The following is a 26,421-nucleotide window of genomic DNA, read 5'->3' as shown; positions in this document are numbered from 1 at the left end:
AAAGTGGTGTGCGGTGCGGTGTGAAGTTGCTTCTAGAACAATGCATGGATTGCTTTTGATGATGGCCTTGCAGGACTGATGCAACAGTAATTCCAAGCGAAGCTTCGAAGGGCATGAGGCCTAGGCCAAGGCTGGCTGAACCCTTGCAGTGTAACTCGATGTCACCTGTGGTGCACTGGTGATGGCGAGGTTGCTTGATCGTATATGCCGCAGAAGCCTCCATCATCCTGGGTAGGCCACTACCCCATGCGTTTAGTCAAAGAGTTCCAGACGTGCTTATCGCAGCCTCCTCGAGCTTGGATACGCCTCATGCGGGATATCCATCCTTGACAACTGGCGATGTGTCCAATCAAGGTGAGTGAGATTGGAAGACTGGCGTTCTTCCAGTGGTGGCTAGGTGGTGGCCATAGATAACAACCAAGTGGAGTGCGGATTCGGCCAAGAGCCACCAACACGATCTGACCGCGGGACCTTTTCTTATCAGTGACCACAAGCATCCAGTGGCATCCCAGTTCTCGCCAGGACACCATGCTACCTTGATCACTTGCTATCGAACCGTCATGTCAGCTCATCCACAGCGCGGAAGACCGTCTATCCACGGAGTACGGAGGCATACCCTGTCACCCTGTATTGATCCAGATCTCCAGGATACATTGTCTGAACAAGGTTAAAAAGGCTGACCCATGCCTCCTTCCCCAGCCATGCCTGAGCCTTCTTTCTCCTTCTTATCCCTCTCGCTCCTACAACTCGAGGTGCGGCATACAAGGCAGTAGTACTGTGCAGCAGCTTCTGCTCCTTCCAGCTGTCCGGACGCTTGGAGAGTCTTTACTACACCATGTCTTCCGGCGACTACTACGACCCTGAAAAGGGCGTGGCGGGAGATGAAATCAAAGGTCACTCCATCGATGAGACTGGTCGCAAGGGCTCCCTGCACGGCAGGAAAGCCTCTGTGGCCGAGTCCATCATCGCCGCCGACCTTCTCGATGAGAGATACCGCATCACCAAACGTGGGCTCAAGAGCAGACATGCTCAGATGATTGCACTTGGTGGTACCATTGGTACTGGGTAAGGACGCCCGTTGGAGGGCAAAAACAGGCAGAACTAACACAACTTCCAGTCTCTTCGTCGGTTCTGGTGCGACCCTCGCACTGGGCGGTCCAGCCTTCATCCTTGCATCCTATGTCATCATGACCTTCCTGGTATACTGCGTCGTGACTGCTGTCACCGAAGTCGCCGCCTATCTGCCCGTCCACGGCGGCACCATGTCCTACTACGGCTACCGATACGTCTCACGATCCATGGGTTTCGCGCTCGGCTATCTATACTGGTATGCCCTCGGAATCTTGGTCCCCTACGAAGTCACAGCAGCCGGTTTGGTCATCAACTACTGGCACAACGATGTCAACATTGCAGTTTGGATGACCATCATGCTCGTCGTCATTATTGGTCTCAATTTCCTGCCCGTCCGTTTCTACGGAGAAACCGAATTCTGGTTTGCCGGCACAAAGGTCATTTTGATGATCGGTCTTCTGTTCCTGAGTTTCATTCTCTTCTGGGGAGGTACGTCTCTTCCTTTTCACTGACTATGGATTCTTGTTGACATTCACATAGGCGGCCCGTCTCACGATCGACTTGGGTTCAGGTACTGGAACGATCCCGGCGCAGCACATCCATATATTAAGACCGGGGACTCTGGCCGCACCATCTCATTCTTCGAGACCCTTGTCTCGTCTGTCTTTCCTTTCACCTTTGCGCCAGAACTCCTGGTCGTCACCGGTGGAGAGATGGAATCTCCTCGTCGAAACCTGCCCATCGCCTCGAAGCGCTATTTCTACCGATTAGTGATTTTCTACGTCCTGGGCGTTTTAGCCATCGGTGTCACCTGCCCAAGCGACGCCCCTGCGCTGACCAACGGTGGCGCTGGTGCCAAGTCGTCTCCCTACGTCGTTGCCATCGCCAACGCCGGCATCGATGTACTTCCCTCGATTGTCAACGCCGTCATCCTGATCTCCGCCTGGTCTTCCGGCAACTCCTTCCTGTACATTTCGTCACGCGCCTTGTACAGTCTGGCGGTGCAAGGTTCAGCACCACGCATTTTCAAGACCTGCAACCGATGGGGTGTCCCATACATGGCCGTCGGCGTATCATCCCTATTCTGCGGGCTGGCCTATCTGAACGTCGCCTCGAGCGGTTCCACCGTCTTCGCCTGGTTCGTTAATCTTACCAATACTTGGGGAATGACCTCGTGGGTTTGCTGTATGATCATCTTTCTCCGCTTCCGCAAGGCTTGCGACACTCAGGGGGTCCGATCACCTTACCGCAACTGGTTCCAGCCCTACGGCGCATACATTGCCATGGTCATGTTCACCCTGTTGTGCTTGATCAACGGCTTCACCGTCTTCTTCCCGTCGAAGTGGTCCGCTTCCTCCTTCTTGACCGCCTACATTGGTATCCCCATCTTCTTCCTCATGTACTTCGGCCATCGCATCTGGTTCTGGCGCGACGCTTGGGCCTGGGACCCGGCCGAGATCGACATGAAGACCGGTCTGCAGGAGGTTATCGATGCCGAGCGTCCCGCTCAGGTCCGCAAGGGCTGGAAGAAGATTCTTTATATTATCGAGTAGTACTACCTCCAAGGGGTACTCCATTCCAATTTTTCTGGGAGAGGACGTCCAAAAATCATGTGTCAGATGAGTTGTATATTGGTGCGGAAACATAGCACAGTGCTGTACATCCTAGATTGTTCAATACTAAAGACCACGACGTCTTGCATATACAGACTCTATCGCATCGCACTGTCATTGTCCATTGTATACATTCGTACGGAGTACTACTAGTACTACTAGTAGTATTGGTCAGTGCGTCCTTCGAGCGCCCCTAAGGCGGGGTCCTTTTCTCTTCTCAATAGAGAGGGATGATCATGTACGGAGTACCAACTGGTACTAGTCCGTAGTGCGTTAGAAGTTCATACTGTACTGCGGGTAGCTTCGTCGTCTTAATTTCTCGCTCTCGCTCTCGCTCTCGCTCTCGCTCTCCCCGCTCTTAGGGGGATCGTTGTCCTCGCCGTAGACTCAGTAGCACTATAGTTTACCTTATACATAATAATATGTTGGAGCTTCATGATGCCGTAGCCTCGTCTCCCCTACTAAACCTTGGAAATGGATCGTATACTGGTACTTGTGACCTGGGTACTGCTACCTCGCGCAAAGCATCAGCAGTTGGAAGTCCACTCTCTTCACACCTCACTAACGCCCACCACCTTGCAACCATGACTGGGAAACTCAATCATACTCCTCAAAATACCATATGTGAGTTGCTCTCGTAGAAATCCCACCACTTGGGTGGTCTGTCAGATAATGTCTCGTCTCGAGGAGATCCGAGACTGGTATTGAGAGGATCCAAGACATTGATACTAGTATTTCGATAGAGTCAAGACAAGATATTAGTCCTTTCGTTCCAGAGAAGTAACCCATGAAAGCCCAAAAAGGTCTGACGGCCAACTGAAAATGTATAATGTACAACCATCGTGCCGCTGAATCGCTTCATAATCCTGAACCAACAAACTAACTGTACAATATCCAAGGTGCTGTGAATGCCCTGATCTTCTGTGCAGACAAAGAGACTGATTCTGCTCTGCCCGGTTCCCGATACCCCAACGCATTCTGTACTCACGTTCCCGCTTCAAAGAATAGGCTGCCTTCATCTGTTGCTGGATATCATCGGATTCTAGCCCCGTCCATGACTGGGACATCGCCGAGATCGACGCCAAAGCTCGCTCTTATAGGCACGTCTTTCCACGCCGCTTCTGCCTTCCCGCTCACTGAACGCGTGCCCGCCGAGCCTCCAAATCCGTTACGTCGTTCGCATTCAAAGGCCAGTCCTCCAGAATAACGTCCGAACTCCGGCGGTTGGTGAGACCTCTCCAAATCTGAAGGATGTAAGTCCTCAGCCAGTGACGATGCAAAGCTGCGGACACTACCCGCTTGCGAATGTGGTCGATACGAGCGATTCCTGGAGGCCGACTCATGAGGGCCGGTGGCTGGGAGCGGCCAGTGGTGGACTGGCGCGTACGGCTCCTGGACGCGGCCACGGGAATATTGGTTGTCATGTACCATCGAGTTGTGTTTGGACCGCCGCATGTACGCTGTATCGTAGTCACCTAACCGTTGGTGCGCAGGTTCTGGACGGACATAATCTGTTTGTCCATGTGAAGTATAATCATCATACCCTTCGTAATGCTCTTGCTGCAAAGGAGGATGCTCAGTAGGAGCAGCGCAGTGAGTCCACCTTTTATATTGGCTGTTCCGAGGAGGAATGGCAGGATATAGAGGCTCTTCGTGCATAAAGTTATCACGACCTTCAAAGTGCCCGTGCGGATCACGAGAACTCCAAGACTGCCTCCGGAGGCCGACACCAGCAGACTGCCGCCGAGCCTTCCAAGCTGCAGCATGTGCTGCCCATGGATTCGGCATAACGTCCATAGGCTGAGGTGAGTGATGGGGTGGAGGAGGGGCCACTACCACGTCGGAAGAGGTTTCCTCGCAACTAATGTATGAGGGACGTGGTGAGTGCAACGGTGGGGGTGGTGCATTACCATAAGTCAAAGAGGGTTGCCTCTGCGCTGACGACGTCCGAAATGCCTTCTGCAACATCTCAGGAGTTATGGGAGGAGCGTCACTGGCAAAACTTGCTGGTCTCAGATTCCTGCCTGGAATGCCTCCCCTGTCGTTGAAGGACGGTCTTTGGATTGCCGGCAAGCCGGCACGTTGTTGAATCGAGCGGCTTCGTGCCCTCGAAAGCTCCGCTGCTGTCTTGTCGTCCATCATGTATTTTGGTCGTGGGGCGATAATGGAAATGTTATAGGGATTCATCGTCTGTTCCGTTACCATATTCTCATGTGCCATGTCATAAGGGCTCCCTCCCAGAGACGACGCCACCGTCCCAAAGTCATTGATGATTGCCATAGCCTCAATCTGGCTAATGCCTGAATTACGCCGAGAACTGACCATGTCTTCCTTGGGACGACCAATCCACGATCTCGGACGACTGAGGCTTCGTGATCTTCTGATAGGAACCGGCTGTTCAGGAGCTGGCGAGGGAAATCTTATGTCGGACTTTTGCAGGTCAATGCTCGAAAGGCTAGCTTGATTGGTAAGAGCATGGAGTGGAAGATACGTCCGCTCAAGCTCGGGCACCTCTTCCGAACGAATGCGAAGGTTCTCGCGTACTTCATGTGGAATTGAGGGAATCCCTTCGCCTTCAAAAGAACGGACTCGAGTGAGTGAGACCTTGGCAGGCGGCTGGCTCAACGGACGCTTCTTCTGTAATTTCTTGCGGCCTTTGACAGTCTTTGCCGAGGTAATCTCTGTCTTGGAGGCGGCTGGTGCAGGTGTCAACGTTCCAACAGGAGGATTCAAATTGGCGAAAGTCGGTAGCTGAGGTGCAGTCTTCCGCGACTTCAAAATTGTTGGCCTATGGCTTAGTCGAGGCGGCTTGACTTCCTGCTGTTGTGATTGCCCAGTCAGGGTAGAGGTGGACGCGTTTTCAAAAGCACAAGTCTTCATATGTGACGCACCCGGCGCTACTTGCAGTGACCTCAATGAAGTGCTGGAGCTGTAGCCACTATCTGACTTTTCAGATGCTCGAGGAGGCTGTAATCGACTTGAGGAGGCCTGAGCCTGGGATTCGGGCGATGATTGTAACCCCTCATCGATCGAGAGTCTTGGGGAGCACCAACGGCTCGCACTGTCACCAGACTGACCATGTACGTTGTCGAAAACATGCAATCTGCTTTCACCTTCTTGTTCATGCCTCGATCTTCGGACAACAGAGCCAGTGGGAGAGGGTGACCTTTCTGGCGAACTGTGCAGTGATGATACCGAGGAAGAAGTTTGCAGCCATCCTTCAGATTTGCTCTTGCCTGATGATCCAGGCGAATAATAGGACTTGTGTTCCGAAAACGGACTGGCAGCCAGTTCGGCCATATATTCTTGTGCCATCATCGATGCCTGGTCCGGATCTTTTGCCGAAGTCGACTCAGTATCTGCAGACGTGACAATTTGGAGCGGATGGGTGCGTAAAACCTCCCCATCTTTGGTCTCCCAGCTAAAACATCGACCTTCGTTGCTCACATCAAGAGGGGTGTGCACCGGGCGAATATTAACCGCTTGAATACCTTTTTGGAGCTCGTCGTCAGCATCACCATAGTCACTCGAAATGTCTCTATGTGGTGATAGCACAGACAATGGTTGTCGAGAGACTTTGGAGATTTCACTAAAAGTGGGAGACGCTCGTCCATTCATAACCTGCAAAGATCCACGTCTCAACCCTCCCAGATGTGAATAGTCCAAGTCGGCAGGAGTCCCAACTCGACCGACCATTGCAGGAGGTGCAGGAGGCCGCCAATCGAAATAGTCCGTATCAACGATATGCCGCTGTTCCCACTCTTCAACGAGACTCTCTTCTTCGATTTGTTCTTCTTGCCGTAGCTGGGATGGCTTTCTCGTGGCGGTACCTGGTGTGAATGAGGCTCGTCGGGTAGGAGGGATCGAGGGTGAATCGACTATGCAATCAATGGAAGAAGACGGTGTTGAAGCCGACATTGCCTCATCTTTTAGAGAGTCGAGCTTTCCGTTGCTGGTGGATCGCTTCAAACTAGCCGATCGCCGTGTAGACAAACGCCGCAAGATCAACGACTTCCTCTTCTTGGGCTTGACAGTTGATAAGCCCAAGACAGGTGATACTGGAGACTGTTCCTGTTGCGGGGCCAGATCATTAACGGAGTGCCCTTCGATCTGGTTGACCATGTACGCAACGCTCCAGGTTGAGTCGGTCTTCGAATGTTTGCTAGGGGACTCTATGTTAGAGATGAATACCTCCGACCGAATTTGTTGTCGGAGGGCAGCATTGCTCGGGTGGCTCGACAAAGGGCCGCCTGTTCGAAGATCCGGTGTGCTAGCATTCTTGATTCGTGGGATTGGCTCTTGTAAACTGGTTGTAGAAACACTCGTTGCGAGCTTCTTGGTTAGAGGCTTGGAGAGTCGATTTCTGCGACGTGCTTCGGGTTCATCTTGGACCAACGCAACCGCCACGCTCGATTTCTGCCTACCAAAACGCATGCTGCAAGTGTATGGGCCTGTATTTCACTACGGGCGAGGAGGGTTGTGGAAGAGGAGGTTTCCGCTAGAATAACAGAATTCTGTACGGGGGCTCTAAAGCCATCGCTTGCAGTGGACCAGATCTCGGATCAACTACTCAATGTAGTACGTATGTAATGATGCCGTGCTCAAAGTATGGAAGTGAACGATGTGCATGAGACGGGAGAAAGATGTTTCCAGCTCGGAGGATGTTGCCAGCCTGCCCCGATGGCTGACTGAGTGACAGATGCAGCAGGTCAATGCTTTGGTACTGACAGGTTTCGGAGTGGTGATCCGGGAAGTGCCAGGTAGGTAAGTTGAGTGTCAGAACGAACGGCGGCTGGACTGAGCGGAATATTCACGAACGAGCGACTGCGAGGGCAACATGAAGTGAGAGGATAAAAAGACGACACGCCACTGAGCAATGCTGCCTCGAAGCTTGCTCTGCAGCAAGTTGGTAAGGTTTCAAGACAGCAGGAAAGAGGTGATGAAGGCGGGAAGAGGAGCATGCAATACTTGCAGCAAATATGGCCCCTGCGCATGTGGAAATTGGTCTCCCATTGGCTCCTGCCCGGAAGGATAAACAATTTTGGTAGCCGGGCACCCCAAGTACTACGGGCTACGTACGGAGCTACACTGTAGGCATCAAGCCGCACCCACCACACAGGGATTGTCCATTTGTCCACAGCCCGCACTCCAGTCTCAAAACCAGCTTTTGACCAGCCTAAAGCAAGCATCAGCCACCGCTAGCGACGGATCGAGCATAGGCGAAACTCATCCCCCTCCTTGACGCCACATTTCCTGCTTGCGGAGAATGGCACGAATCGCCGGAAGGATGCCTCAAGCCATTAGGCGACCCAATCATGGCCCGGACAATATGAACAAGCACACAAGCGGGTTGACTGTGGCTTTCGCGGCTTTGATTCGAATCACTCTATCGTCGATCTTCCTTGCGCTGCAGAGCTGAGGGTCTAGAGCGCTGACGATCTGAAGATCTATGCGAGCAGACGCTTCGCTGGGGTCGAGGTGGCTGGAACAAAAGTCATAGATATCCTAGACATTTTCCGAAAAAGCTTCCAGACGCCTGCCACCAGAAAGACTCGACAGGCGGAGGTCCGATCGGGGCTGATAAAGATATACGGTGCATGCGTAACTTGTCCGCTCAAGTGTGCTGGAGACCATGCAGGTCTTGCTGCAATTACGTATATCAAGCCTGCGGATGACGGAAGATGGACGAGTCCAGCGGCATGGCTGCATTGATCTTGTACACACGCCGCATTCTGGCCCCTGCGCTCCCAGGAAACTGGAAAATGCATGTGCGTCGAAAGCTTGACCTCGCTCAAGGGAATGGAATACGAGGTACTCCGTAGAAGGACATGATTAAAAGCGATAGATCAGCGAAGAATACTACAGATGAGGAAAGGTTGTTCATAAGCATCAATGATATGTATTATTATCCGTAGTCAGCAAGGGAGCAGAGAATGCCAACTCTAAAGTACCTCCGAGCCCTGCCTGGGCCAATCGATCCATATCTATGCAAAGAGCCCATCGGCAACGCCAAGCTATGCCATTCGTCACGCTGATAGGTTCATGTCATGAATGTTGTGGTGTTGTACAAAGGGAGTATCCTCCCCGGAAACCCTCTTTACTCGATATTGATGCGTCTGCTCTCTGGCGCTGGAGCCTTGGGGACCACGATGCTGAGGATACCATTCTTCAGAGAAGCCCGCACTGCGTTTTGGTTGACACGTGCTGGGAAATTGAAGCTGCGCGAAAACTCGCCGACTGAGCGCTCAGAGATCCAGTATTGCTGTTGTGGTTGTTGTGGTTGTTCTGGTTCGGTCTTGGCTTGTTCTGACGCAGGTGCTGGGGTCGGCGCTGCAACGGTGGTGGTCTCGTTACCAGCAGCAGATGAGTTGGCTGGCTCTTCATCTTCAACAGTGGGTTGGTGAGACTTGACGCTGCTAGTTTCCGAAGCTGGAGCTCCCCCGATGGCAGCCTTTTCCTCGCCTTCGACGGAAGCTTGAGGGCGTCGACCGGACTCGACGTGACGTTCCGTCCGGCCCTTGATGGTCAGAGTGTGTTCATCAGTGAACTCGATGTCGAGATCTCTTTGGTCGATACCAGGAAGTTCGCCCTCAAGCGAGTAAGCCTCCTCGGTCTCTTTCAGATCGAAGCGAGGTGTGAACTGCTTCCGAGCTTGTCGGCTGGCTTTCTGAATCTCATTGAAGGTGTCGTCAAAGAGGCTGAGGAGAGGAGCGAACTCATGGCGGACTGGCCCGCATCGCACAGGGGCGTAGGCAATTCTTGGGAAGAGGAAAGACATGTTCCTGATTGTTGAAGGTGGTGATCTGAGGATGATCCTTGATGCTTGGGGTCGAATGATTCTGGTGGAGTGCATAAGACTTGCTCTTGATTGTGGTGTGATCGCAGGTAAGTGTGCGTCGAGCAAGACTTTATAACCCGTCATCTCGTTTGATGGAATATCGTGGATGATCAAATCCGCTGAGCAAGCAGAAATCTTTCTCTTGCTGGATGCTTCTTGGAGACGCAAGCAATATCGGCCTATTTCTGGAGCCTTGTGGAAGTGGCGAAACGTTTCTCCGACCTTCTACGCATCACGTGATCTGATCTCAAACCCAGCAATAAACCATGTAGCAGTCATAGACGCCAATTCTTTTGTCAGCAGGCACGTAGAATCTTCCTTGCCTCCATCTTATTCATTCATGCCGACAGATGTGCGAATCAGTGAATGTCTTTGACGCCAGGCGAAGAGTATAGCTCGAGCTTCCGGGACCCCATCCGTAGCAGAGCCTCAATAGCAGCGAAATCTTTCTTATCGATTTTCTGATTCTGCCGGAACTCGCGTCTGACTTGTCAGAAAACATCTCAATTGGCAGCATTAGCTACTCGGATATCTCAAAGCTTACCGAGCCGCGTTTCGAAACCGCTCCTTGCTCGCCTGGAAGCTCGTAAGTCAGAAGTGCTGTGGCAAACAACCGTTGGCTCACATACCTCCGGTTTCTTGCTAGCCGCCCGCAGACATTGTCGGTATAGTCTTACGACTTCTCTTTGCAGCCCAGAATAGCGCATATTTGACAATGCAGAGTAGAAGGAAACAAGCGGGATCCGTCTTGGGCAAAGATTTAGCTGGCAAAGGATTATGACGCGCCTTCCGACATACTGAGGAGTGTACGAGCGTCGAACGCAATTCTTGGGTAAACTTCCATGGCACCCAAGACTTTCGGCGTGCTTTCGAGGACATTTGGTAACAAAATCCGTACCAGCAGTTTATTGAGTGACAATGACTATCTGGTCAAGCTGAACAGCCTGTCTCTGCTCGAGACCCATGTCCTGACTGAGCAAATACCTCCTGTAGGGTCGATTATGTTCTGTGATCAGCTCCTCACGACCTCTCTATGCAAATGCACCTAAATATATCCCATCCAAATATAGGTTGACATTTCTATCCCAACTCCACGAAAAATGCAATAGCGACTCGCTCCTTCATCATATCAAGACATGCCTCGCCAGTCCTGCTTGGTTTTATCTTAATCACGATCACTCCCCCTCCTCCGCCCCAAGTCATCCGCCTGTTCATCGTCAGCCTCATCATCCATTTCGAGCACCTTATCCTCATCTTCCTCCCTTTTCCTCTCATCCTCCTTCATCTCCTTGTACGTCGCCCAGCTCAACATACAAAATGCCACAACAATCAACGCACACCCACTTAGCGCTGCCGCACTGAACGGCTTCCCTGTAACCAACCAGTCCGTAATGGCCACAAGGAAAATCGTCAACAGAGCCGCCACGCTACTCAACACCGGACTCGTCAAGCTCATCAGAACGAGAAACGAGCCACTGAACACAGCATTGCTCAGCGTCGATATCATCAGTAACCCCGCCGCCTTTCTACTTGGCAGTTCGAACACTTCCAGACCAGTGAAATGCAAGATTGGCAACGGGATCCACAGCACCGTCAGCGTGAACAGCCCGACCATGCTACCGAATGTGTTTGCAAAAATCATCCCGCGGCCCGGACTGCACCCCTCTGGCGGGCAGGCGAACCGTTTGTAAAGCACCTCGTAGAATCCATACGCAACCGACCCAATGCCAATGATTATATTGCCCAATAGCTTCGTGCCAAAACCCTTCTCCGCGCCCGGATTGTTCGTGCCCGGTCCAGGCGTCGAGTCGTCCTTGTCCCCGTACGCAACCACTAACACACCGATAATAGCCAACCCAACACTGATCGCCTTATCGAATCGTAATTTGTCGTTCAACAGCATGATAGAAAACACGTATGCAAAGAATGCGGAACAATTATATATCGCCGTGAGATCGGACGGGCTAGTGAGATTGACAGCGACATACCACGATCCGCCCGCCATGGTGAGGAAAGTGGTAACAAACGCGGTCATTTTGATCATGTACGGCCATGGAGACGTCTTCATCTTTCGCGGGCCCGGAGCCAGATCCTGGTGTTGTACCATCTGTGCGGTTGTGCGGATCAAGGACACATGCCGCCGCCAGAACGCAGGCCACGACAGCTTGCGCTTTTGTACACGTATGATGGCCAGCTGGACGGGCCAAAGAAATATCCACGATCCGTGCGTCAAGTACATCATGCAATATGCCTTGTTCCAATGTAGTTCATGCTGAATATACACGGCCGTTTCGGTCTGGACGACAAACGAAATCAGGGAGAGGACCAAGAAGAACGAGGCGTAGATGTACTTCCGCCGGACCACATCCTCAGGCTGTGCGTAGGATGGGGAGCGTGAGCGGAATGTGCTTCGGTGAGAGACGAAAGATTGACGAGTCGAGGGGCCTTCGGGTCGGCCGCGGCTCTGGCTTGCACTTTCGAGTTTGTCTTCGGCGAGTAGGGGAATGTGGGCTTGAGGCCCTGTCGGGCGGTGCATACGTGGGCGGTCGGACATGTCTTCGTCCTCGGAGAGAGCGTCGTCATTAAATTGGATTCGTGGTGGTCGATAGGATCGAAATTCGTCTTTGATGCCGGCGGGAAGGGAGTCAAGACGAAGAGGACTGGCAGGTCGGGCGGAAGAGGGTTTGGAGGACCGAACAGGAGGAGGGAGAGGAGATTCTGTACCGGAGGGAGTGAAGATGAGGTCGTCGGCGGTCGAGTCGCTGCCGTCTGATCGGGTCATCCATGCGGTGTGTCTGGGTTTGTAGATAACGCGTGTCACCAGGAGTGGTCACCAGTCAGGATTTGGTAAAGGAGAGCGTGGGGGACACCTCTGTCGATTGATAGGTGAATCCGGCCCCGTCGATCACGCAACCCGGTGAGGATTGAGAGGCAAGAATGCTATCACTACCAGTCGTTGTTCAAAATAAGTGCAGCGTGAAGGCTACCTCATCAAGTATGTATGGATTGGGTAATGTTAAGTTGCAATCGGAGGGAATTGAGGTTCTTCCATTCATCTCGCTTACGGAAATGCAGACCCCAGACTTCCCTCAGTGTCTACACGTGATCAGACTCAGCCTCGTCAAGCTATTTCAGTATCGGCAAGATAGCCGAGACTGCAGCCTTGTCAGCGTCGACTGAACCGCATTTTGGTTACCATACTGGAGTCAACCTTAGCACACATTTCTTTATCTTAATTTTGCCGTATCTGACAGTTATTACCGTGCACTTGGGGCTGGTCTGCGATGCTTCAAGAGAACGGGAAGTCGAGACACGCACCGTTTTTTTTTAACTCCTGTCCGAATGGTCACGTAGCAAAGCTGGATGACATGCTGAAAAACTGGAGATGTGAGAAATGTTCCAAGGACTTTACTTCGAGTAAGCGCGTACAAGACTCCCTGAAAGTTTTGTTAGTAATGGGAACTTCGTCTCGCAGAATCATCTCTTTCCAGACACTGCAAAAAGTGTCTCAGCGATGCTCCCACGCCTAGCAGAAGGAGAGCGTGCCAGGAATGCTCTAGCTCCAAATCCCGATGCGATGAACGCCGGCCCGAATGCGGAAGATGCAGGAGAAAGGGTTTGAATTGTCACTATGTTGCCTCTCTGGCATCTGGCCATGCGGAAATTCAGCCTTCAGCCTCGCTATCGGAGAATGCACCCACTCAAAACTGGGCGACAAAGCATCTCCTGACTCCTCCAGTAGACTTCGAAACCTCCAGCGGCCAGTCCAGTGCGGCGAGCCATGGATCTGCGACTCATCCAACAATCGACAGCCACCCTTCTTCACGTCATGCCATGACATTCGTCTTCAGGGTGTTTCGAACTTACCCTCAGATGTTGGCGCATGGGGGAGTGCCGCCATTCATCCATCACTCGCAGATTCAGGGAGGAGTCCATCCAACACTCCGTCAATGTATCGACATATTGTCTGGCCTTAACGCAGCCCCAGCGTCCACCGTCGAGAGCATGGCCACCAATGGAATTATAAGGTTGCTTGCCGAGGTATTTTCACGATCTTTCCTTTCTAGCATATCATCCCAGGCTCTTACCATAGTCTAGTACAAATCATACTGTGAAAACGACCTCCTTGTTGCTATCCAGGCATATATCCTCTACGCCATCATTCTCCTCTTCCCGAGCCACCGCCAAAGCCGTTCTCACAGCCAGGATCAAAGTCTCATAATGGGTCTACAAGACATGAACTTGGCACTTATGAAAACAGGACTGCTACTCAACGCCGAATCAGATGCGACGGTACCGGCATGGAGCGAATGGATAGCAGTCTCTACCAAGCGTCGCACCATAACGGCGTCCCACATGCTGATGTGGGCATGGTCGTTGAGACACCGGTACCCACCATTTGGGTGTCGTGAAATCGGATTTATGCCCACGCCAGCACCCAAGATCCTTTGGCAAGTAGAATGCGAAGAGACCTGGACGGAGCGTTATAGCCAGTGGCTCGAATACTGGCGTGATGGTGGACCACATCGTGTAGAAGAGCTCATGGTCATCGGCCCTGAGATTGAGATTGCCGCGAGGTCTCAGAGATGGCTCGAAGAGGCTGACGAATTTGGCTTACTCCTCATGTCTGAAGGTAGGCGCTGCTGCTGTCCTTTCCGGGCTCGATTTCTGACTGACTGATGGCAATAGTCAATGCTATGGACTGATAGTTCAAGTTCTCCTTTATGCGCGTGCTCTGAGCCTCGCAAGGAATACTCGCGACTTCGGGGTCGACAGCTGAGCCCAACAATACACACAACAAGTATAGAAGGGCTGCACACTCTAGAATTCAGCCATATCTCGGCCCTGGATATCGCACCGAAAGTAAAGCCTTTTCCTCAAACATGACGGGTTCCGATCGCCCATACGACATCGTCCTCCTTGGCGCTACCGTCTTTACACGCGTTCAGAGTCTAGAATTTGCACGGCAACTCCCAGGCCCTCCGACCCAGATCCGTTCTATGTTATCAAAATACGACAGTCCGCCCAGGGAAAAAAAGATACCATGTCTATACTTTCTAAGCGCGCTCTAACCCGCCCATCATACCACTCCTTCTCGCTACCCATCCGCCTCAGGCATTCAAGCATGCCCCTCCATCACGACCATTTTGTTCCGTTCCAATTGTTCCACCGGCCAATTACAAACCATACACCAAGTCGGCAGCCCGACCTGTCCATCGCCCTCGACCTTCTCCACGGGGTACGACCAGGTTATCCCCACGGTCCTGAACCCAAGATACTCATAAACATCCCTGGCCCTCTCGTTCCCCGCGCACAACCAGATCGGCACGCCTTCACGCCTCGCCCGCGCCACGTACGGCTCAATCACGGCCCTCACCGCGCCTTTGTCCTTGCGCTCCGGATCCCGCGCCATGAGCGACATGTTCCAGTACGCCTGGTCGCGGCCGAGCGTCCGTATTCTGACCTCCTGCATCTGCCGGATGAAGGACGCGAAGATCGGCCTCTCCACGGCGAGATCCTGCAGCTCCGTCTCGGACAGGGTCGTCTGCGCTGTTGCCTCCGGCGGCTCCCAGCACACGACTGCCGCGAAGTTCGCGGCCTCGACAACCGACGCGCCTGCTTTGACCTTTTTTTCGACCCGCGCTTTGGCGGCCGGGTAGAGTAAATCTGCCGTGACGTGTGTCGAGTCGCCGGTTTTGTCTTGTTGGAAAATCACGTTGAGCTGGTCATTGACGGTGGCGCGGGAGCATACGTCGGCCAACCTGTGCTGATATTCCTCCGATTGAGATGATGTGATTTTGATTGACGGCCTCGACGTGGACGTGGACGTGGACGTGGACGTGGACGTGGACGTGGGCGTACTCGTGCCATCGGAGGTGCTACCAATCGTTGTACGACTAGTAAGGAGAGACGTCACCGAGACGTTGGCGCCAGTCGGGAGAGGAACGTCTAGAGTGTCACCGTCCATGACCGTCCAATGACTTATTCCTGGACTGCCCTCTGGAAGGAAGGAGAGAGAGAAAGAAACCTTATCAGGTCATCCAATGCCTTACAGGAACAAGATAAGCCAGAGAAGCGGTTCATTGAGCTAGAGAAGCCATTGCAGACCGCAATCAAGAAAACTATCCTAGGTAATATACTGCCTGACGTACGTACTACGGTATGCACCCGGCAGCTGTTTGACTCATCACCTCCGTTTAGTCCGCTTGACCATGTTACGTCCTAATCGCGAAATCATCAAGGTTTCAGCCGGAGATTGACGGTCCCCTGCATGGTATACTAGTAATTGTACTTTCATACCTTACCTAGGTATAATTGAAAGCACAAGCGAGCTTCGCGGCCCTCGAAGTGACCTTGGTGACTCATTCTTTGAGGGCAGATCGCTCGACTATTGCCAAGACATGCAAGGCTGAATCTCAGCCTTGTTCGAAAACCCCCCACCCCCTTTTCCAATGCGCTCCATGCAATGTTCGACAAAGTAGTAATTTGCGATCTACTATAGTAATACCAAGTACTCGTACCCTCCTTGGATCGGCGGCGCTCGCACGGATAAACATACCTCTAGGTGTTCAAGCCATGATCTAAAGTCCAATCCTCCACTATGATGAATAAAACCCTATCAGTCAATAGGGTTTCCAAACTACAGGAATCCTCAGTCAGTAACGTCAGGCAGTGGGGAAGCATCTAACGACGAAGAAGGGTGTCCTTCTTCCTTGTCAGAGAGCAAGCTTCAGATCGTCAATCCTGTCCTACTTCTTCATGATGCAGGGTGAACGTTCCTGTATGTCGGACGCATATAGCCAGCGCACCTCGGGCAGCGCCTGAGTGTCCAGTCCACCACCCATGGTATTCCAGAGTAACCACCACCGCTGCCGCATCGATACCTATGTAGGTACGTTAGTATACTTCACAACTGCCCAAGCAACTAAAGCATATCTGTACGAGACACACCTGCGTCGATAACAGTGCGAGGCCCGATTTAACCTCACTCTTTCCTTCACACCGGTCAAATCACCAGATCCCAACATGACAACGTTAAACAATAGCAGGATACTAGTTAGTAGTATCAGCCATCCACTCGATAAATTGCTTATGCCGGCGGTACATCAAGTCCGTCATCACGCCCGACGTTGCGTTCCTCGAGTGTCTCTCTCCCTCTGTGACCCATTCTTTATCTATTGTCGTTTGCTATTGTGTCCTGCTGGCACATATTAGCACGACCACAGTTCATTTTGGAAATCACCGTGTCGCCCAACGAGTAGGGAGTCCAAGCCCACTCTCCACGGCCGTCAGAATAGCTCCTAGTAGTCGTTTCCCCTTAACGATAACAACGATGCAACGAGGGTGCCATTATCTGTCGTAGTAACAGCAATATCTTCGCAGTCTGTTCGTCACCTTCATCTCTTAAGATTCGTTGCAAGATTCGTTGCTTCTCAGATAAGCATGACCCTCCCGACGAACAAGCCCACCACATGACCGTCCGCGAGATCGTGGCAGATCCGCGCGTTGACTCCTTTCCGGACAGTGTAAAAAGTGGACGGAAGGGTGATAGGAAATTGCCAACACAAAGCTGTGACAGCAACGACATTCCATTTTGGTATGCTCCAGTCAGCTTGCATACTAGTAACTCAACAAAGTAAGTGTTGTGAATAGATAAATACAGACGCGTGAAAGATCGTAGGAAGTGATTCTCTCCTAGAAGGCAAGATAGAACTCGGGTTGATTGGACACCTAGAAAGCAATGACTGTCTAGAAAGGAAATCCAGTGCATGAATTAGTGTATCCTTGGGCAGCATCGAGATCAAATTCGGACAATCAAGCACGCCGCAGTACAAAACGTGAGCCGCAGGGTATGAGGCAGGGCAGGGTTGTGTATCATTCTTTCCTTCTCTTTCATGCTCGCGTCTGAATATGGGAGAACGAGATCAATGCGAGCAAACGCAGTTCAGACTCAAGTGCGCGGCGATTCCCCAAGCAAAACCCCAGAGCAATCGTTTTTCCTCCCCGAAGCAGAAGGATGATCGGTAGAGATGTGGTACGAATACGTGGATGGCGGGGAAGGTGCTCCTTGGGAGAACCACAGTCTCTCTCACTGTCCCTTGTGTCCTCTGCGTGCTTCCAGGAAACGACAACAGAGCAAAGCAGCAGGGTTACAGGACATCTCTACACAGTTTTGAATTTCAACATCTGAACGTGAGGAAAGTTGCGTCTGGAGATCGTTGACTCGCTGCGCCAACTTGAACCTTCGGTGTCCGATACCATCACCTAGACCAGTAGGTGTATTACCAAGTGGAAACCTATCGAGGATAGTACAAGTACGAGCTAGCCACCAGATCCTCGTCTAGTTGGAAGAGGTGGATATGTGGTCAAAGCCGAGTCCCGACTAATGCACAGCCGTTGCAGAAATGACGGTATACCGAGCAACCAGGGTAAGACGGACACGTCTGAGGATCATTCACACGGTGGAATATTCCGGTCGTCCTGTACGAAAGGGATTTGGGATGATGTGCTCAGTTTCCCCCTGTTCAAGACCAGTAATGCTCCACTGCCAGGCAAGGCCTCTGTATCGTCACTGATTGTGTAGAGGGTGCTCAGGGCGTTGGCGGTAAGTCCCATTCGTCGCTGGAGATGATGCATTCTCCATCTGTTTCTCATACCAATGGCTCTGGACGACGATTTGTCAACGCTTTTGGACTGCATGGTCGCCACACCCTGTGACAGGGCATCGATGAACCAAGCAGATGTGGGACACGAATCCATTTTGGAGACGGATTCTCACTCACCCTGGAAAGTACCTCTCCTGATACCGCATATTGGCGTCATTGCCATCCATGGCGCTCAACCCCTGCTCTGGAATTGTGAATTTCCGGAGTCCAAGCCATAGGCAGCGGACCCGACGTTCCGAGTCATGCGCACGAGATTGTCGCAGTCCAAGCGCATAAATGGTGTTGTGCTCAGCTCACGGATGATCACCCCCAGCCGATAGAATAATATTACCTATTTGGATCCGACCATGGCCATTGCTATGGGGGCAGAATGAGTGATCTGAGGACCCGGTCGTCGCAGGCTGCCGCCAAAAGCGTTCAAGCGGTCGTACAGATACGCGCGTCTCACTCTTCGTAGATTGGCGACGGAAACAGTAGCGAGGAGCAGGGGCTGATGTGAGCCCCGAACAACTCATGTTTCGATATGTCAGATCATGCAGCGGGCAGACATGCTGCCGATGCAGACGAGAGGTTACATGTCTCCAAGCCTCCGACCAAGTTGAGCGGCGACAGACGACACAGTATTCCTTTGCAGACTCAATGCCCCGACTAAAGACTGGTTCAAGGTATCCGGTGCTCTGAATCCGGCAGCCAAGGGGCCCAGGGGGGCCTCGCTTCGGGGAGAATACGAGCGGAAACGGGGGCAGGAAACACCTTTCTGCTGAGTGAGCAATAGTGCAACCAGTCTGGCACAGCAAAACAAGAACCCCTCCCAAGAATCCTACCATTATTGAATTGAAGTTGTTGACAGGGGCCCAGTAAGCCTCATACGGTCAGGCACATGCCAGGCACGATTCTGGCGCAGTTCCCGTGGCGAACCCACAGGCGAGAAACCCAGACCACAGACCAGAGAGGTGGCTCATTCATAAAGCCTACGGAGTGAAGATGTCTTGGAAGAAAGCACTGAGGTGTGACGCGAAGTGCTAGTTTCAATTCATACCTGAAACGCTCCTGTGGATGCTGAGGTGATGATCTCGTAGACTGGCCCTGTTGTTACTCAACGTCGACGGCACCAGCTTAGACTCTGGCTGCCCACAATGAACAGGCCTAAAACGCGGGCAAGTAGGTTGAAAGACGATTCTGGTTTAGATCCGGTGCTATAGTGCAGATAATTCTGCAGGTCTGCGACGATGTTGCCTCCTGGTTGTGACCCGGGTGGCAGCCAAATAGCGTGACTGAAAATGGTACGAAAGCGGGACCAAACCAAGACTGTTCGAAAGTGCTAGAACTTCGACCTGTGCATTATTGGCGATGACCTGTTCATGCCATGAACACAGTCAATACGGCGATGGGCTGCTCTCCGGCATCGAGGAGCTGGCACCGGTTCAGTCTCCGTTTTCAGACGTCGAGTATCTCGCTTGCACTCATCTCATCTCGGTTGTAGCGCCACCGAGACAGAGTGAAAGATGAAAGACAAGTTGAGGCGAAGAGGCAAGTGCAAGAGGGCGATCCCCGATCACGCTTGACTTCAAACGGTGATAAGGCGATGCATGGACCTCTTAAGCCAAGCTTCAAGTGAAGTGTGCGACCGGGAACAGGAGCCGCGGGGCGCCCTAGGGGACGTCTGAAAATCCGCTGACAGCAGCAATAAAACTGGAGCTTGGTTTATAGACCTGCGTTAGAGGGAGGCCAACGAGCAGCGCTCGTATCAGGGAGACATTGCCAAAACTTCGTGCTTTGTTGTCCGGGATGAAGACTCCAAGTTTGAATTGATACGTAGGGACTCTAGTGCCCAAGTGGTTCTTCGACAACGGCTGCACGAAATCTTTGCAACATGAGAGAGGCTAAGCGTACGGCATGGCGCTCGTGCGCGCTGTAGGCGAGCCTTGACGGTACCGAGTCCGGTTTAGCCGACCGGAGGGGATCTCGAGATCGAGCTTGGTGTACTCCGTAAGTTAGAGCACATTGTTTAGCGTACAGGCGAAAGGGTGAAATGAGCTCCCTCAGTTGCTAAATAATGAGGTTATGGTTAGGAGACAAATCATGACAGCCATCGTCAGCTCTCCTACTCGAGCGTCAGTAGCAGTCTCACGGAGCGGGGATTTGGAAACTCCAGAGGGTCACCATATCTGAGACAAGTGCCTTTTCTCGTGATAGCTGTTTGTGACTCCTGCACCTTGGAGTTGGCCGCTGTGTTCGAGTTGTGCTCTGGCCGGGTGGCTGACCTCTGGCCGGACGCCTACTGTCCAGACATGCTCCTCGAACAGTCTAGCCCTTTGTCGGCTACTGATTGTAGACAATGGCTGATACATTCAGCAAGTGAATAGTTTACGAACACGAATACGGCTTGCCTGGAAGTGCCAAACAGTACCGAGCGATTGGTTGGATTGTTGTTGCCCGCTGCCGCGCTGATGCAAGCTGCTATGCACTAGTTGGAATTGACAATCTGACTTCGGTCGAATTCCCTGACCAGCTTTTCGCCGAGGGGACATACTGTAATATGCAGGAATGGCAAAAGAGGATTGCCAGGAAGGAATAGTATAGTATCACAGTAGTGGGAGACTCTGGAGATCGTGGGAAAGATGGTTCCTGGCGGTGGCTGCGCTTGCCTATCCATAGGGCTTACTAGGCTTCCAGCAGCCCTGTACCCTGTCTCCTTTGTCGCTCCTGACGTAATGGCGGTACAGCTTTTCATCATGCGTTGCTCACTTGATCCATTAGAGAGGCGGATCGTTGCTCAAGGGAGGATGTGTACGGTTCGAGGCCTGCATGAATTGTTAATCCGTACAACATCGCTTTGTCCTTGCAAGGAAGATATCTGGTTCAACTGATAAACGGTCAGTGAAGGCAGCAGACGCTCCTCCCGCGCAGATCAAGTGCGGGTGCATCCGGGGATCATCCACCATAATGCTGCTTCAGTCGCCTTATGCGGCTTTGAAAGATACTGTCAAAAGAAGACGACGGGATATTATTCAGTAGCTGGAATTCAACTGTGCACCCCCGTCCCGTGTCTTACGAACTTCTGCGCCTTTGTTCAATAGCCAGAGGGCATCCCTGTCGTCCACATCAGGACGCTTTTCCGAGGCTTCGCGACGGGGAGCATTTTTCCCGCCATGAAGCTTGAATGGGATCAAGCAAGTTCCTGCCAATTAGGCGGAACTGCCGTACGTCCAATGCAGACAATAGTGCTACGAGGAGTAGTGTCCCCTGGTCGTGAATCGCGCTGCAATCCAGCTTGTCCCTCGTACATAGTAAGTCAAGATGTCGAGGCTCAAGCATTTCCGTGACACCCCTGTATGCTCGAATGCCCGCATTCGCAGGGTTTTGGAGGCGGCAACCTAGCATGGCATTGGGAGACGTGACTCCGGCTCGACGTCTGGAGTGGTAAGTCGTACAAAGGGTAAAAACGCTGATCATCTCGGGCGATAGACAAGACGGCGTCGCTGATCATGGCCGATCCTGCGATGGCTCCAGCCTCCAATGTTTCCAGGCCGATGGGCGTCGGGGCGAGGGCCTAGCCCGAGTCAAGCCGTTGGGAGATCCCAGGGATGGAGTTGCGATTGAGCCGAAGGAGGGATAGTTTGCCGCTTATCCTCTCCCAGTTACCCTCTGTGCCGAGGAGTTCCATACTAGTAGTAGCCAAGTTGTCACGGATCTGTATCATTGATGGTAACAGAGCTTGAATGAGTGGCCTGACTTCTGCTCGGAGCAAGTTTTTGGTTAGTGTCGCTGACGCTTTCTGTCACTCGCGGCACCTCCAACAGGACAACTCCTGATCCTGAGACAGACGCAAATCGGTGCATATCGGAAGCCAGGGATCGGTGAAGGTGGAGTGTGCAGGTTAGGTAGTTGACTGGACCTAACAACCAGCCAGCCAATTGATCTGCGATCCGCCACGTCTGAACGCACACCATCAGGCCAACCTCGCTGTGCACACCAGATTCGAGCGAGTCACCGCGAAGTCGAATGCCAGAATCACAATGGAGATGTGCTGACGACGGTGAGTACTGTAGTAGCACAGCAGGTACTAGTACTCTGGCACCTTTTGAGGAATTGGGAGAACCGATCTGAGTAGATTGAGTTTCTTGATTTCTTTATTGCTCGCGTCGAGTATCATCGCCCGTTCGTTTGATCTGGATCTTCCGTATGCAAGATCTACCGTGCTACTAGTACTTTGCACTTCGCCCAGCAATCATACCTAGGTCGCGGCTCACGATTGGAGCAGCGTAACCACTACCTGTCCGGGTGCCTGTGTGAGAACGAGTGCAAGTTGAATCCTCTGAATTGTTCCGTCGTCACCGGCTCCAACCGCCATCAGCAAGCAACCACTTCCACCCTTCCACAGAGACTCGATTGATACCAACCCTCCTCCCAACTCCATCCACCTTGTTGCCCTCCTCCTGACACTAGATAATAACAATATCATGACATATTTTGATGGAACCAAAATGCTCCAAGTAGCCTCTAATAAGGCAGCAGTTTGGGGTATCAGAAACAATCACTCTTCGAGACGACATAAAAACATCGCTCATGCTCTCAAAAATGCCTCTAATAAGGCCATGTACCGTGAAGATGTACGCCGTTCGTGTTCCCCAGCTCTTGGAGGTTCTTGCCTGAGCCCTCATCTGTACAATCACCAACACCAACAGACATCGCCCTCGTTGCCAATATTGCACGGTTCCCAAAAACCACTCGCCGTGCCCCAAGCGCCAAAATACAGATGTCGTTCGAGACAAAGTCTTGAAACCATGTATTCATCATCGTCGTCGTCTCTTAAAAGAGATAGCATATTTACCATGCAATATGTTCGTCGTTCTCATTGCTAAGCTGATATCAAGGCCGTGTTTGATCCAGGTGTTTTGGTCGTAGATTCGACCCCGTGAGGGCCGCCGCCTTGTTGACCCCCATTTTCCGGGTCAGCTTCGCGTAGTGTAGTCCACAGGCGTTGCACAATGTGCGTGCTCCGTCGGGTCCTCTTCGCCACTCGGGGGTTTCTGCACGATTGCAGCTATGGCAACGACCTGGTGGTGCGGCCTTTTGCTGGGGTGGGAGGTCAGCTGGTTCTTGCTCCGATTTAACGGTGGTACTCACTCCACGACGTTGCTTTTTGGCGTCTCTCTCACCCCTGTCAACAAGACCTTGGTTTCTATATCCGTCAGACAGACCGTGATATTCCTCGGCTTGTCGCGCACGATGTTCCGACAATGCGGTCTGTTGCGCGATCACCAACTCCCGCAAATGAGTGAGGTTCTCAAAAATATGGTGGGAATGCCGAAGAACATCGTCCATCTCGGAAAGACTGGGAAGCGCCTCATGAAAATAACCCGAACGACTGCCATGGTGAAAGCGCTGAGCCCAAGTCCGAGCAAAATCTAGCGTGCGAGCCGATGCCTCGTTGATCTAAAAACAGTCAGCAAATCGCGCGGTGCATGGGCAGTGAGACATACTTGGTTGAAACCCAACTCAGCATCGAACACATCAAGATGTCTCTTAACAGTGTCGCTGAACTGAACATCTTCCGCTCTCGCGTAGCTTGGTCGTTGAAGGTCGGATTTCGCGCCCGCGCCAAATTGAACCGGCTCGTGCGCAGGAGGCCCGTTGGACGACGCAGAGCCGCCCAATGGAGGGAACGGATACGACTGCTTGGGCGGGTCATATGCCTGAGGAGAGGTCGCCGATGGGTAGTCATTGTGATTGGTGAACGAAGTGTTTGTAAGCGATGAAGACCGAAAAGCAGGTGGTGGGTTTGAACGTGGAGAACCAGGATAGCCAAAGTGTTGAGACACGGGTTGGCGTGGGTCGGCAGAGACTATAGGAGGCTTTTCCATTGAAGCAGCAGCGGCTTTTTGAGGTGCAGAGAACACATCTCTGAGAACAGGTGGTGGCGGACCTGAAGACTGGGAGAAGGGGTTGGCCGGCCCTTTGGGGCCTTCGGTATAACTCTGGCCAACGGTCGTTGTAGGCGTCGGTAAAGGTTGCTGTTGACCTGAGGCAGATAAAGGGCCAGACAGTGACATTGATCGGTCCCCAAGCGCTTCATGGATGGATGGTAAAGATTTACGCAAGCCCGGAGACTCCCTCTCGTCTCGTGTGGAGCGTCTAGTGGTCGATTCAGGCGGAGAGATATAGCCGGACAATCCAGAAGCAGATCCCACCGTAGAAGGACCGCAGGAATATGGCGGAGGTGGGCCGGAATACAAGGTGGCCGTTGGGCTCGCCAACGGCGCCGTCGAGATACTGAGACCATTCAACATTCCAAACCGACCATGACCATTTTTTTCGTTGTTGATAGCCTCCAAGTCAAGATGACTGATGGGAGGTAGTGTATCCCTACTCAGTCTGTCAGCATCTTCCTCCCAGCGGGTCCACAGGTCATTGGAAAGGCAAACCAACCTTTGCCGGGGGCCAAGGTCTAGAGTCGCCATCGCGGTACTCGAGATGTTTATTTCTCCCCTCTCAACAAGTGCTGTTTGTATGTCCCAAGAGCAGACCTAATCAACCATGTGGGCGGGTAGGCGGGGGAGGGTTTCGTGATTGTCAATGTACGTTCCCGTGCAGATTTCAATGTCTTCCGTCACCAGGTAACGCAGAGGCCGTGACGTCGAAGCCGTCGCACCAATGAACAACGCGAGAAGTGCCTCTAGGCCAGACTGCGATGTTTGCGTAGGTCCAGAGATTGGATCCCTTGATGAGTTTCCTCAGTGGTGGCGGCGGCCGTGTTGATGGGAGGGTTGCGGATTTGTGTTTGCGGACAACGCAGTCCTCGTTTTAGCGGTAGATCCAGGACACAGGCACTGTCTGGAGGTGGATGAGCCAAGCGTCAGTATATAGCGAAGACCGCAATGTCGGATATTGCGTCTTACAGAAAAGCAGTCGCAAATGAGGACGGTGGAAATCGGTGGGAGAGACGCAGGTTTAGACGGTATCCGGAATGGAGAGAATGGTGACGGTAGCGAGGCAAAGAGGATGGAAAGAATAATGAGCAAGTCTTAGAGAGCGAGATGGGCGGAGAACAGATCGAGAGATCGCACTAGCATGGGCAGTGGGAATGGTGGAAAGGTCTGACGCGGGCACTGCCAGTCACTTGTATCCCAGAACCAGCGTCGTGGCCTGTCAGAGCCGGTCAAGTGGATCGGAGGGGGTTCTTCTGGCTTTGGGGGGAAGAGACAGATAGCGTTTGGGGCGCTCTGAAGGCTCGACCGCCTGCTACAGGTTCCGGGACCAGCGGGTGTGGTGCTGGTTGTGGTGGTGACAGGGGCAAGCCAGCAGCCAGATGGACGATCATGATGAGCCCACTGCAGCATGTCGGCGATGCGATGGCGATGGAACAAAGCCAGCCAGTCGCCATTCACCGTGGCTGCAGAGCCCAGGATGCTAGGGTCACCCAGAGGGTCAGCCAATACTTACCTAAAGGTAATAATTATGGGTTGACTTTGACTTGGGCCTGCACCAGCTAGGGTAGTGTGATGGTCCTGATGGACCCGCCTAAACCGTAAGGAATCGGGCCCGGGAGTCTATAACGCCAGCCTTTTTCAAGCCCAAAGTGCCAAAGCACACGCCCGGGCTACCACCTTCCGACCTTACCTTGCGTATGCCCGTACGGAGTGCACAGGCAGTACGAATCCCATAGACTGGCCAGCTGGCTGTCCAAACGCCAGATGCCAGATGCCAGATGCCAGATGGGCCGCTAGCGCCTGCCGTAGGATTCTTGACACCTTCACGCAGTGCGCACCCTCCAAAAACTCGCCTTGCCTTGCCTTCTTGTTGCACATTCACACATTTCACCCTCTTGTCTCCACGTCGCTCTCTTCCTTCATCCCGCATCCACATCTATCACGAACAACGTGATGGAACACCCGTTGGATGCCGCCGCCTTCAATCACATCTCTGTTACAGATGGAGCCACAGGACCCCCCTCCGAGAGACATGTACGTCCGAAACCGTATGCCTCATGAGACTTGAGAGGCGAAAAGGAAGATGCCGGTAGCGTACAAGTGGGATCTCTTACGGAGTCCCATACGAGTAGTAATAATATGGATTTATCTTAGTTCGTGTCTACAGCGTCCGTGCGAACTGCGGGAAAATAACTCCAACAGCCAGGTACCCTTCGGCCCATACGCGGCCACACAGATGTACTCCTTCAGACAACCCCAACCTAAGCGAGGGCGCCTCAGTCGGCGCTGTCGAAACCATC

At 52.6% G+C, this 26,421-nt stretch overlaps 8 protein-coding genes across 10 annotated transcripts; 2 read left to right on the top strand and 6 right to left on the bottom strand.

The window, feature by feature from the left end:
* Positions 1–470: 470 nt before the first annotated feature.
* PV05_01907 (uncharacterized protein) lies at positions 471–2,796 on the top strand. Its single transcript, XM_013466965.1, has 3 exons — positions 471–1,065; positions 1,118–1,560; positions 1,612–2,796. Exons 1-3 carry the CDS (start codon positions 836–838, stop codon positions 2,622–2,624), a joined length of 1,686 nt encoding a protein of 561 aa, XP_013322419.1. The 5' UTR covers positions 471–835; the 3' UTR covers positions 2,625–2,796.
* A 531-nt stretch (positions 2,797–3,327) lies between these two features.
* PV05_01906 (uncharacterized protein) lies at positions 3,328–7,606 on the bottom strand. Its single transcript, XM_013466964.1, has one exon. It carries the CDS (start codon positions 7,116–7,118, stop codon positions 3,717–3,719), a length of 3,402 nt encoding a protein of 1,133 aa, XP_013322418.1. The 5' UTR covers positions 7,119–7,606; the 3' UTR covers positions 3,328–3,716.
* A 1,175-nt stretch (positions 7,607–8,781) lies between these two features.
* On the bottom strand, positions 8,782–9,606 carry PV05_01905 (uncharacterized protein; the record flags this gene model as incomplete). The annotated part of the gene is made up of 1 exon (XM_013466963.1): positions 8,782–9,606. The coding sequence occupies one exon, from the start codon at positions 9,604–9,606 to the stop codon at positions 8,782–8,784; it is 825 nt and encodes a 274-aa protein (XP_013322417.1).
* A 275-nt stretch (positions 9,607–9,881) lies between these two features.
* Positions 9,882–10,229, bottom strand: PV05_01904 (uncharacterized protein; the record flags this gene model as incomplete). Its single annotated transcript, XM_013466962.1, has 3 exons — positions 9,882–10,005; positions 10,067–10,098; positions 10,152–10,229. 3 exons carry the CDS (start codon positions 10,227–10,229, stop codon positions 9,882–9,884), a joined length of 234 nt encoding a protein of 77 aa, XP_013322416.1.
* Positions 10,230–10,394: 165 nt separating this feature from the next.
* Positions 10,395–12,546, bottom strand: PV05_01903 (uncharacterized protein). The gene has a single exon (XM_013466961.1). The coding sequence runs from the start codon at positions 12,302–12,304 to the stop codon at positions 10,688–10,690; it is 1,617 nt and encodes a 538-aa protein (XP_013322415.1). The 5' UTR covers positions 12,305–12,546; the 3' UTR covers positions 10,395–10,687.
* Positions 12,547–12,762: 216 nt separating this feature from the next.
* Positions 12,763–14,607, top strand: PV05_01902 (uncharacterized protein). Its single transcript, XM_013466960.1, has 4 exons — positions 12,763–12,939; positions 12,998–13,563; positions 13,621–14,155; positions 14,212–14,607. Exons 1-4 carry the CDS (start codon positions 12,807–12,809, stop codon positions 14,226–14,228), a joined length of 1,251 nt encoding a protein of 416 aa, XP_013322414.1. The 5' UTR covers positions 12,763–12,806; the 3' UTR covers positions 14,229–14,607.
* On the bottom strand, positions 14,573–15,490 carry PV05_01901 (uncharacterized protein; the record flags this gene model as incomplete). The annotated part of the gene is made up of 1 exon (XM_013466959.1): positions 14,573–15,490. The coding sequence occupies one exon, from the start codon at positions 15,488–15,490 to the stop codon at positions 14,642–14,644; it is 849 nt and encodes a 282-aa protein (XP_013322413.1). The 3' UTR covers positions 14,573–14,641.
* Positions 15,491–22,303: 6,813 nt separating this feature from the next.
* On the bottom strand, positions 22,304–25,332 carry PV05_01900. 3 transcript variants are annotated; one of them, XM_013466957.1, is made up of 4 exons: positions 24,621–25,332; positions 23,675–24,557; positions 23,319–23,627; positions 22,304–23,267 (listed from the first exon to the last, which is right to left on the bottom strand). In XM_013466957.1, exons 1-4 carry the CDS (start codon positions 24,650–24,652, stop codon positions 23,061–23,063), a joined length of 1,431 nt encoding a protein of 476 aa, XP_013322411.1. In that variant the 5' UTR covers positions 24,653–25,332; the 3' UTR covers positions 22,304–23,060. The 3 variants fall into 3 exon arrangements, with proteins under 3 accessions (XP_013322411.1, XP_013322412.1, XP_013322410.1); XM_013466958.1 differs by having other exon boundaries at positions 23,675–25,332; XM_013466956.1 differs by having other exon boundaries at positions 22,304–23,627.
* Between the last annotated feature and the right edge of the window lie 1,089 nt (positions 25,333–26,421).

Source organism: Exophiala xenobiotica (genome assembly GCF_000835505.1).
Source record: "Exophiala xenobiotica strain CBS 118157 unplaced genomic scaffold supercont1.1, whole genome shotgun sequence".
Lineage (NCBI taxonomy): Eukaryota > Fungi > Ascomycota > Eurotiomycetes > Chaetothyriales > Herpotrichiellaceae > Exophiala > Exophiala xenobiotica.
Note: the sequence above shows the minus strand (reverse complement) of the source record. Positions and strands in the feature narration are given on the sequence as shown.

Bases quoted from the DNA above. Each gene is read 5' to 3' on its own strand.
- PV05_01907 (XM_013466965.1), top strand. From the start codon at position 836: ATGTCTTCCGGCGACTACTACGACCCTGAAAAGGGCGTGGCGGGAGAT. The intron at 1,066-1,117 runs GTAAGGACGCCC...CACAACTTCCAG, and splicing joins GGTGGTACCATTGGTACTGG to TCTCTTCGTCGGTTCTGGTG. The intron at 1,561-1,611 runs GTACGTCTCTTC...ACATTCACATAG, and splicing joins TTTCATTCTCTTCTGGGGAG to GCGGCCCGTCTCACGATCGA.
- PV05_01906 (XM_013466964.1), bottom strand. From the start codon at position 7,118: ATGCGTTTTGGTAGGCAGAAATCGAGCGTGGCGGTTGCGTTGGTCCAA.
- PV05_01903 (XM_013466961.1), bottom strand. From the start codon at position 12,304: ATGACCCGATCAGACGGCAGCGACTCGACCGCCGACGACCTCATCTTC.
- PV05_01902 (XM_013466960.1), top strand. From the start codon at position 12,807: ATGCTTCAAGAGAACGGGAAGTCGAGACACGCACCGTTTTTTTTTAAC. The intron at 12,940-12,997 runs GTAAGCGCGTAC...TTCGTCTCGCAG, and splicing joins TTCCAAGGACTTTACTTCGA to AATCATCTCTTTCCAGACAC. The intron at 13,564-13,620 runs GTATTTTCACGA...ACCATAGTCTAG, and splicing joins TTATAAGGTTGCTTGCCGAG to TACAAATCATACTGTGAAAA.
- PV05_01900 (XM_013466958.1), bottom strand. From the start codon at position 24,652: ATGGCGACTCTAGACCTTGGCCCCCGGCAAAGGTTGGTTTGCCTTTCC. The intron at 23,628-23,674 runs GTATGTCTCACT...GACTGTTTTTAG, and splicing joins CTGAGTTGGGTTTCAACCAA to ATCAACGAGGCATCGGCTCG. The intron at 23,268-23,318 runs GTGAGTACCACC...CTCCCACCCCAG, and splicing joins CCAAAAAGCAACGTCGTGGA to CAAAAGGCCGCACCACCAGG.